The sequence below is a fragment of the Saccoglossus kowalevskii genome, chromosome 8 (genome assembly GCF_978046115.1).
Source record: "Saccoglossus kowalevskii chromosome 8, keSacKowa6.1, whole genome shotgun sequence".
Taxonomy (NCBI): domain Eukaryota; kingdom Metazoa; phylum Hemichordata; class Enteropneusta; family Harrimaniidae; genus Saccoglossus; species Saccoglossus kowalevskii.
The window spans coordinates 20,807,512-20,819,591 of NC_140648.1; the positions used below are offsets into that span (position 1 = coordinate 20,807,512).

The following is a 12,080-nucleotide window of genomic DNA, read 5'->3' on the forward strand; positions in this document are numbered from 1 at the left end:
CCTTTGTATCTCTTAAGTTCTTCTCCTTATTTAAATTTTTCCAGCATGTAAGTCGTAATTTGACAGATATTCCATAGATAGATAAATTTATAATTGCTCCAAGCCTATGCGTAATTTCAGTTGAACTCTATAAATAGCTACTCTGATTACATTCTCATTAGCTCACAATTATGACCAGTAAACTTAATTTATAGCTAAAATTAAATTGATGGTAATATCGAAACTTGTACGTTTATTTATTCCTAACATGTATTATATACCAGCATTGTTTTCGTTTTGTTTTTTGACTGGGAGTCAATTGCATAATTTTTCCACTGATATCTAAAAAATCACTAATTGGATTTTGATGAAATTTGGTACATATATTCTCTGGGACAATGCACAGGCCTGATTAGTTTTGGGTAAAAATCTGTGTTTATTAATTAATTACCTAATTTTCAAAATGATAAGTCAATTTTCGGCTTTTCCACTGATGTCTCAAGTAATAATCATTGTATTACAATGACACTTGGTACATAGATGTTATAGGACAATGCACAGACCTGACAAGTTTTGATTCAATATCCATGCATGTTAATTACTTAATTTGCATAATTAGTAAATTGTTTGACATTTCAATGAAACTTGGTACATAGATGATCTAGGACTATGCACAGACCTAATTAGTTTTGGATGAAAATCTGTGTATATTAATCACCCAATTTGAATATTAATTAGCTAACTTTTAAGCACTTGTTTCTCAAGTATGGTACCATTAACCAATTTCAATGAAACATGGTACATAGATGCTCTGGGATACTGTGCAAACCTGATTAGTTTTTGTTTGAAATCAATGTGATATGACTTATGGTTTCAGATGACTATATATGGCCATAAAATGTGTAACTGTAATATCTTGAAAATTGTTGCAGATAGGAACATGCAACTTGTGCTATAATGTTGTCTGACAAGATATACATGTATGACAAAAATATCAAGTCATCATGTATGGTCATTATTTTATTCAAAATATAATATTTAAACCATAGCTACTTGGAACCACCTTGATCATTGCTTGCAGTTATATTTTTAAATGCTGTATTTGTTCTAACAGATGCACATGTGCTCAACTTCATGCCCCCAATATCTTCAGCACACAGAAGTTCTTTCTAAGCTTTCTTTGATTTGAATTTTTTGTGTTGATGCCAATAGAAATACATCTACAGTTTAAGAAACTGCAATAAAGCGTTCTGAATATGTCCATGTTGCCGTATAATGGTCCTAGAAGTAGCATTTTGGATCACTCCAATATTTGGCATCCTGCCCATGTTTTGCGTAGATTGTGATTTTGTGACGACATTAACATTTTATATTGGCCCCAAATTCACCTATTCTTAAATGAAGTCATTTGTAGAACAACACTACATGCCAATCCCTTTATACAGGTCTAGTGAACATGTTGGAGATCGGCATAACATTTGCTTGAGGGAGTAAAGGGCAGTTGTTGAGGTGTCATTTGCATTTTTTGAAAAAAGTACCTCTCCCTTTTACCCATTACTTTCTATAAATACCACAATGTTTTCCGCTTTTCTCAACATAAATCAAATTTGTATCTGGGTTTTTATTGATTGTAACAAAGATTGATCACTATAATACTGAATTTACTATCGCTACTCTGTGACCGAACTAAGACTACCACAATCTTGTTTGCTTGAGTTCATTTCAGTCAGTGGGTCAATGAGACACATTTTCATGAAATTATTACCATAATGGTTTAATAAAATCATATTTTGGGAATACTGACTTACTTGTTCTCCATCGTGCTCCGAATTATTTTTTTGGGCCTAATAATATAAATTGTTTTGTTTCGGGTAACCAGAGGTGATCAAAAAGTTTATTTTATGTAAATATGTAAATAAACCTAAAATTACTACCTATGGACATTGTGCTAATTAGGGCTAAACATCAAAAGGGTTGACCCCTACCTTTGGTGAGTGTACCACAGATTCAATGGGAAGGCCAATTTCACTGGCCAAGATTCATTCACTAACGAATGTGACTTTGTGGGAACCTTGTTTAAGGTTCCGCAGATGCCTTCGACCGAGCCTGGTTGATGCCAGGATAGTGCATTAAATTGCCATTTGATAGAGAGATGGCCACACAGCCCTGTTATGTGTGTGACAAAACATGAATATTGCTTCTGTGGCAAAAATGCACTATATGTCAGCACTTGCAACTTGCACATACAAAAAAAAAGTCAGGAGAGACAACAGTGACATTCAATGTTCAGAACTGTCGTCAGGCACAAAAACTTTTAAAAAAACAACAACAAAAATTAGGGTTTTGATTTTGATTTCATTTACTACATTTTATGTAGTGAACGACCTGGGTCATATTTTTGATTGAGTTGTCTGTGGAAACTGAGATGACATTTTTCACACCTGCAAGTAACCTTTTCATTACAAATTCACAAAATAGTTCTGTTTATATTCTGCACTTTCCTTAAGATTGGGACAAAGATAGCAAAATTTATTAAGTGAAAACTGAAAATTTACCAAAATTTTGTCTGTTGGCTCCAAAGTTAGGGTTTATTTTCAGAAAAATTTGGACGAGAAAGTCTGGTGGTAAAAGAGTTATGGATTTATAAGCCAAATTGCTAATGATATGTTAAAATTATTTATTATTATTTATTGTGAATAACAGTCCAGTACTGAAAATGAAACAAAAAAAATGTGATCACCAGTCAAGGTAAAAAAAAAATGTGGGCTTCCCCCCAAAATGCATTGCATTGGTTTGTATGTGATGTTTTTCATTATTTGAATAGTGACACAGACTGAAAAAAGTATATATTGTTCTGGACAGTGTTGGACATTTTGAATAAATTGACATATTATTCACCATGTTTTAAATGAGATGGTATTCTTCCCATTATATGTAAAGGGAATTATTTCATGTCTGCCACGTTTTATATGTGCCTTAGATGCCAAAATTTGAATTTGGCCATGAATGAGTATATATAATTCATTAATAAATAAATAAATAAATAAATAAATAAATAAATAAATAAATAAATAAAAACAGTTCACTGCAAGTATGTTTTAGTCTGTCTGACCTTACAGGAATTCAGAGGAATATAAATAACTCTTCCAGTTACCGCTACAATGTAATTAGTATGTGTTAGGTAATTGTTATTTGCTTGAAAAATTGGTTTGTGTGTTTTGGTCACAAGATTACAAAAAAAAATGTCATTTACCTTTACTAATTATTGCTAGAACATACAAATTATGGTTTTATTTTTGACATAAAAAATGACCACATTTGTTATGACATTGGTTTGTGAAAATTGCTGATTAGCATATACTGCAATGTGTGTAGTCAAAACATTATTTTAATTTTATGTTACATCATTCACTATTAATTTTATCAAGATACAATACTAATTTAATTATTTACTTAATCCACTATTTGAATATTATAAGAGTAAACAAACTGACAATTGCATTTATAGATTACTGAACCATCCAAATATGACTCATTTTTACAATTTACATTATAAGTTAGTACCTGCACTACAAATAGCAGAAAATATGGTATTAAAGAAAGGTTTGAAATAGGTAAATCTCATTTTCAAGTGTGCTCATGAAAAAAATATATGTATGTTATTATGGTGGACCGTATTTCGAAGATAAGTTGTTTAAGTGTATAAATAATTTGTTTCTGCTTTGGGAAAAACAAGTGAAGCATTTTTTGGCTGCCGGCTTTTCATGATTCACCTTCATTACAGGCATTTGAAAAATTATAATTGTTTATCTTATTTTGCAACGAATTGAATAATGATGTTCTAAATCCATTTTTCTGACATATATTGACTGATCACAAACAAACTGTAAAATTACATGACATGAAAAGAACGAAACCTGTACTGGAAGGGCAATTCTTACTCTCTTACTTCCTTACTCTCTTGTGTTTTATTTCATGTTCTGATACAAAATGGCCGACTCATTTCTGTTTTGTTTTCATGGGCTTGTTTCATCTAGATTCAATACATGTACATGAAGAGTTGTCTTTATATACATTAAAACTACTTTATTTTCACTTGCTGATCAGTGAAATAAAATCTAGTTAATATACTTACATTCAACTCATTCAAAAATAAATAAAAAAATGTTGTTTCAGCGGAAATTAATTCCAGCTAAAATAATGTATTTTGCAGTAGTATACCCATGGTGCTGGAATGGACCACAATGTAATAGTAACCATTGGGATTGCATTTGAGGAGAGAAATCACTGCTCGCCTGTCAATCACTCTAATTAGGACCCATGAGGGCTAATTATAACACTTTAGTAGCCCAGGCCATGTAATCACCTATATTACTGTGTTGAACCATGTGTTTCTGGTCATCACCTACATTCAATTTAAAATGCATTTCTATTACTCTTTGAGCGCAACGTCAACTTTTTTTCACCATTTTGTCCAAAATTATCAAACAATTTCTGAAATAAGCAGAATGTTACACCTAAATGATGATAGCAAAAATAATGGTGTTCAAAAAAAACCACTAATTTAAAACCTGTGTGTGTGTGCATTGATTTTGAAACAAAAGAAATTTTTCTTGGCCTAAAGGTGTCATAAATTACATGACAACGTTTATTGGTTTATTATTTCCAATCATTAAGCTTTAGTTCCATGGCAACCTGAAACATCATTTTATTTAATAACAAGTACAATACTAGAGTTTTGGATATTTTGGCTAAGTATTATTGAAACATTTTATTTTGTAGATCAGTTTCATAAAATGTAATGTTAAAGCAAAATGTTTTTGTTTTTTTTCATTTTTTAAATTCTGTTTTTTTAAATAATTCAACAAAAAGTTCTCTTTCTTTGCGAAATATACCGGTAATTGGTTCACCTACATGCATGTCACCAGCCAACAATTTGAGATATAGCATATTTACACCTTACAAACTGATGGTGAAAGTCAATCTGAATAAAACAAGTTATTATTACATACATGTAGTCCTTGTGAGTTTTCTAGTTTAAAAATATAATATAAATTCTTAGAACAAGAACAGTCAGAGTAATGTCTGAGATACGGCTGCAGAACTACATTCAATAAAACAAAATGGCTACCAGGTGTGGATGCACAGACGCAGGGAGCTCAAATTATAAGTGCATATGTCACCAAAAGTTTCTTTTTTTTAATCATTTTTTTGCATATTTATTTAAAAATAAATAATAAATATCATAAAATAGTATATTTAAAAATGACAAAATTGATGCCATAGAATTCATTAGATCTTAATGAGATTGTGATAAAAGTGTACTAATACTGACAATATTGCTGTGATTTACTAAAATATATGTGGATTGGTGACCTAAAACTTATTTTAATTGAACTTCCGTTTATAGACTGGGAGTACCGTACAATTTATTGAGTATGTTAATTTGTAAGTAGGATTCCACCTCAGTTTGGTTGTACTTCCTGTTGTTCAAGTTGTGACCTCTTTCTGTGACACTGATCAGAGGAAACAGAAATCTGTCATCACCAAATCCACAATGAGTTGTTGCTATGGATAGCATCAACAACATTAAAATCTAGGTCATGTGATGATATGCAGTGTGCCCTATACCACACTGATTTATTTATAGAAATCTTGAGTCAAAATAGAATCACCAATAATCAAGTTCTGTCAGCTTGGTGACTGCTGGGAAGAAAGGTCTTCAAAAAACAATGAAGATTATGCGTGACTGTTGGGGACTTTTAAACCCTCCCTGATTTTTCCGTTTTTACACTTATTAGTATTTTTGTTTATAAAATGTGAATTTAATGTTAATGAATTTTTAATGAATTTAATTTTTAATGTGAATTTCTTTTAAGATCATTTTATGTGTGTGTTGTTTTCTGTTTCGTTGATGACGTGAGAGCAGAATCAGAGTAACTCGTCACAACAAATCTTTGTACGTCAGTGACACGTCGGTCATATTGACTTAATAGAGGGCAAAGTGCTGGTATGTTTAGTTCCTAAAAATAAAAGTGTAAATGATACTGTGCTATGAAATTGTTTTTTAAAAATTGTATTAGAATGACCTGTTATGATGAATAACATTTAGAGTGATATTTCACAAATGTGGATATATTTTCAACTTAAGCCATCCAATTTAATCTCGAGAATAAATGTTAAAAATATGATATAATTATTTGCTGGTTGTCCCAGCCCGTTAGAGAGGTTTGAGAGCTTAGTATAATTAGGGTTAAAGCTATGTGAATGTGTGTGTGGGGGCGAGTGTGTGTGTGGGGGCGAGTGTGTGTGTGGGGGTGAGTGTGTGTGTGTGGGGGCGAGTGTGTGTGTGGGGGCGAGTGTGTGTGTGTCTCTGTAACATCTGCTGAGCAGGGATGCATGATTTTACTCACTGACATATAGGATAGCGTTACCATGATTGTTTTAGCGACAGGTCAAATCCTTATATTTTGTACCATAGAGAAAACAGCTTTTGGAATAAATTATGATAAAATTTTATAATATTAATAAATGATAATCTGGTTGCAACTAATGGAAATTTGCAGCTCGAAGAAATGCAAAATATTGTAGCAATGACATTTTCACTAAACTGATCCTTGCGAAATTCTGTTTTCTCGAAGCTTGTTAGTCATTTTAGTTGTGGAAATGCACCAAAAATAAGTGTTCTGAACCTGGATCTTAAGCTTGAATTGATGGATTTTGTTGAAACATGGTACAAACACAGAACCTTACGCTTGTGTCTGCTACATGCTCGGGGGAGTTTCATTCACAGTCTGTATTTACACGTGTCATATCTTTATTAGGATACATGTACATTTGTGAATTTTTTTATTTAAGATGCATGTTTTCTCTTTATATTAGAGATGCATTTTTAAAATAGGTTTAATGTACAAAATGTTTTGTTGTAAATATTAGTTACTGGAATGTAATACAGTTCACGACAACAACACCCCCCCCCCCCCCCTCTCCAATGTTGATGACTTTATTGGGGTGAAAGTGCATGACCCTTGTTAGGTTATATATATGATATTATATTAATTATGGCAAGTGAATGTTTGGTATTATAATTGAATATTTTCATTTTGTCAGTGAAAACTATTGAAATATGATTATTGAATTATTGATTATTATTTATTTTTTTTACTCTCAGTGCAAGAAGAAGGATTTTTCAAACTATGGCAGGGACTCACACCAGCTTTCTACAGACATATAGGTATGTATTGAACATTGCTGATTCATATAAATGCACACAAAATATGTAATTTATTCAGTGATTGGTGATAATTATTTAATGTATTGTTGAGGTCATAGCAGGATATGACATCATCAGCACTGTCATCGACCTGTCATATAACACTGGAAAATTGAATCTATTTATAAAAATGACTAAACCAATTATAATTATTGCAATCAAGTCATGGTTTGCCAGGAATAATGGGATGGATTGTCTGACATAATACTTGCCAAGCGCTGTGTATTTATCGATGTTGTAATATAACTTGAGTCGTCACTGTGATGTAAATATAGTCCTCTAACATTTTCATGTGCAAATATTTATTATTTTTTATTATTATACTTAGAATATAAATCATTTTCACAAATAAAAGAACAGCTGATTCTCATTTCAGTCGCTCGCTGACATTGGAAATGGATTTTAATATTGATATACTGCATAGGGTTTGTTTCATGGTCTGTGACACTGATATAGCTTCATAATGATTTCATGCACAATTGGTTTTACAATAGACTGCATTTGTTTAATGTGCATAGCTTTTATGATCTCTGTCTGTAGAGGTCATTTAAATACAATTTCTTTCTGAAGGACTTGTTTTATAGTACGTTTCTCCTAATTTTCAATATTGAAAGTCGTTACTATGTTGAATACAAAAAGGAGGAGTAGGGGTAAACAACTTGAAACTTGCGTTGCAATGGATGGAGATTAAGAGTACTAGTTTATGAAATTTAACAGATCAATTTATTAATCGTGATCGTTGGGTGTTTTAATATTAAAGGAAGACACACTATAAATAAACCCATGAGTGTATATGTGCTTTTTATATGTTTTCAATGCACGACCCCCCCCCCTCTTTCACAAGGCCCCCACAAAGCTCACAGTAAGTCGCGACCCTCGATAAGTCGCAGTTTTTGCTTGGATCCCGAAACCCACTGTATTTCATTAATTTTTTAGTTTGTCATGTTAAAATGACATGGGGATTATTTTTTTTATCAAAAAGTACACTTTAACCTTGGTATAATGAACCATTTTCCGATGGATTTTCTATTATAATGAACACATTGCATAACAAACCCAATGTATCGTATTATTATTAGAAGCCACATCTGTAATAGAAGTCACATCCATTTTTTTTTAATAATCAAGAACCAAAAATTCATCATTTCTCATATGTGTAAATGCTCTAGTAGTAGAAGCCGCATCCCCTCTGTTGCATTGTAGCATTTTAATAGAAGTCTAGGTTTCTAAAACAGATTTTACAGTATTATTATGTGAACACATCACTATAAATTGTATGTCCTCCAAAGTTTGTTATGTCTTATTTTTTTCAACAAAATTTCTAAGGTTGCCACTTTTTTTAATCCATTGGTGGTTGATGTAAAATTTGCACATGTACAGACAAATTCTGTTCACAGCTGTGGTAAGAAAAATGTGTCTGTAGAGCAGTTTATCAGGTCACATTTGTGTTCCATTCAGTCAGCCAGTTGACAAGTATTTTATTACAAGCCGATGGTTACTTGAAAATACCGAACATGTATATAATTCACCAAACTTTTATCAGTCTTCTTAATGATTATTGTCTTGTTGAATAATTTTTTTTAAACAGTTTATACTGGGGGCAGAATGGGTTCATATGAATATATCAGGGAAAACATACTAGGAAAAAAAGAGGATGGTTCGTTTCCATTGTGGTAAGTTGGTACAATAACTGTATGTACTTTATTTTGTCTTTAAAAATATAGTTAAGTGAGTGTCACTATCGTCTCACATTGTTGCTTGTTGCTACTGTGAAGTGACTAATTTTCACTGAGTTTAAATTTCACTGATTTAGCATTTCAGGCATATTCAGTGAGTTTTAAATTCATGGTTTTATCATTTAGATAATGTGTTCTATGCTAAATTTTACATATTCACTGGGTTATAATTTAGCGCATTTTCCAATCAGTGAAATAAGCAAAATTAAAACCCAGTGAATAATTATTAGACCCTTTTACAGTATTTACAGATTACAAGTGCTGTAGCCATGGATACAAATAGATTGCATGGCATACCAGTATGACCATTTGTATTGAGGTAGTAACAGGGGAAAAAGTTAAAAATTGATCTACATTCTCTAAGAGTTACTTTAATAATAACTTATTCATACATGTAGTTTGAAAGCCCATATGTAGACCAATAAAGGTAGTGCATATGTCGTCCAGAGATTATTACCTGACGGCCAATTTTGCTTTTTTGACTACCTAACTATTGAAAATACTGATTTACTTGTACTTTTAGTTCGGTGAATGACCTGTAAATTAGACAAAAGTAGACAATCGTATTTGTATTTTCTACAGACGTGCTACAGACCGACAGTAACAAATAAATTTTCAACTTCCCCCTTGTTGCTACCTTCAAAAGAAACGCACATACCCGGTACCCCCGGTATGCAACACAGTTGCCCTATTAAAGGCTCATATCCAATTGAAGTGCACATAAACCTCAAAAGAGCTTGTGTTGTGTTTTTGATGTCTTTAAAATATGTACTTTGACCATAGCCTGAGATAGATACCTGTGAATGTACTATTAATGAAGTAATTACGGAATTTGTGCATCTCCAATGTGTAGTGTGCTATTCCAGCTTTAACCAAACCCTGTTGAACACAAACAATTACATTGTACAGACTTATTATAAAATAAAGGCACCCTTCCAGTCCGTTAGTTATCCTCTTCTCAGACTCTCTGCTGATGATTCATTTTAAAGAACGATAATTTTTTTGATGTTCAAGCCCAAATTAGAATTTTAATTTAGGTCATACGATTGCTGGTCTGGAGGCAACAACTGCTGCATACCAGTGACCAGTTCATACTGTATTGAATTTAGTTAACGTATTTTTAAAAAAAAATAACTGATTTGATTGCAGGAAAGCTGTTATATGTGGTATGGCGGCGGGTGGTCTAGGTCAGTTTTTTGCGAGTCCTACAGACTTAGTTAAAGTACAGATGCAGACAGAAGGTAGAAGACGTCTTGAAGGAAAATCGCCAAGGTAGACATTGTGCATTGACCTGCTGTCTCTCAGACTAGCATGATTCAAACTTGGCCTAGATATATTGATTGTATGGTATGTACGTCAGTCTTTTCCCAGTCAAGTCTTAAGATGCTAAATTGGGTAGCACAGTGACTTTCGCAAATTTTAGTCATCGCAAAATGTCATTTTGAAAGATTTCACAAAATTTACGAATTTTTTAAATTAAATATGCCTTCACTTTCATACAAAAATTTGTATACCTGCTTTAGATTAGAAACATAAGATCTGAACATCGTGTACGAACTGTTGCTATGTTACCAGTACAGACTGTTGCTATGCAGCAAACGGTTCAATGTTCTAGACAATTGAAATTTGTTAACTGTATGTTAATTTGTTATGGTATTATCTTGGAAACTGAAATTCATTAATCTGATGCGAGTCATGTGATATTATTATCTTTGTTGTACAAAACTGTTATCAATGTTCGTATATTGCAGGGTGAAATCGGCAAGTAACGCATTCAAAAAAATTTTACAACAAGGGGGAATCCGTGGTCTCTGGAAAGGATGGGTGCCGAATGTACAAAGAGCAGCTCTGGTCAATTTAGGAGGTATGTCACAGATAGTTTAATCTGCCATGCTGGTCCATCTGTGTAAATACCTAGACAGGGTCATTTGTGTAAATACCTAGACAGGTTCATCTGTGTAAATACCTAGACAGGTCCATCTGTGTAAATACCTAGACAGGTCCATCTGTGTAAATACCTAGACAGGTCCATCTGTGTAAATACCTAGACAGGTCCATCTGTGTAAATACCTAGACAGGTCCATCTGTGTAAATGCCTAGACAGGTCCATCTGTGTAAAAACCTAGATAGGTCCATCTGTGTAAATACCTAGACAGGTCCATCTGTGTAAATACCTAGACAGGTCCATCTGTGTAAATACCTAGACAGGTTCATCTGTGTAAATACCTAGACAGGTTCATCCGTGTAAATACCTAGACAGGGTCATTTGTGTAAATACCTAGACAGGTTCATCTGTGTAAATACCTAGATAGGTCCATCTGTGTAAATACCTAGACAGGTTCATCTGTGTAAATACCTAGACAGGTTCATCTGTGTAAATACCTAGACAGGTCCATCTGTGTAAATACCTAGACAGGTCCATCTGTGTAAATACCTAGACAGGTCCATCTGTGTAAATACCTAGACAGGTCCATCTGTGTAAATACCTAGACAGGTTCATCTGTGTAAATACCTAGACAGGTTCATCTGTGTAAATACCTAGACAGGTCCATCTGTGTAAATACCTAGACAGGTCCATCTGTGTAAATACCTAGACAGGTCCATCTGTGTAAATACCTAGACAGGTCCATCTGTGTAAATACCTAGACAGGTTCATCTGTGTAAATACCTAGACAGGGTCATCTGTGTAAATACCTAGACAGGTCCATCTGTGTAAATACCTAGACAGGTCCATCTGTGTAAATACCTAGACAGGTCCATCTGTGTAAATACCTAGACAGGTTCATCTGTGTAAATACCTAGACAGGTCCATCTGTGTAAATACCTAGACAGGTTCATCTGTGTAAATACCTAGACAGGTCTATCTCTGTCAGTGTTTACAAACAAGCGTCTAGGCAAGAGCCTTTGTGTTTCTAGCGTGTGTTGTTATCGTTGAATGGGACTCAATTCCTGCGCGTGCGCAGGTGACAACCCTCCCGTTTTGAGTAGTTTACAATTAGTTCCTATGGTGACACCTTTCATCGTATCTCATAATTTTGTAAGGTGACCTATGTGTCACACGCAACGTAATATTATCGTAATTGGTATAGTAC

At 33.3% G+C, this 12,080-nt stretch overlaps 1 protein-coding gene across 1 annotated transcript in view; it reads left to right on the plus strand.

Annotated features, from left to right (window-relative positions):
* LOC102807609 (mitochondrial uncoupling protein 4-like) overlaps positions 1–12,080 on the plus strand; it is a 30,673-nt gene that overhangs the window by 13,330 nt on the left and 5,263 nt on the right. The window contains exons 3-6 of the mRNA XM_085502330.1: positions 7,151–7,213; positions 8,841–8,925; positions 10,138–10,260; positions 10,740–10,852. Of these exons, the coding sequence (XP_085358456.1) occupies positions 7,151–7,213; positions 8,841–8,925; positions 10,138–10,260; positions 10,740–10,852 (384 nt within the window). The remainder of the gene's footprint in view (positions 1–7,150; positions 7,214–8,840; positions 8,926–10,137; positions 10,261–10,739; positions 10,853–12,080) is intronic.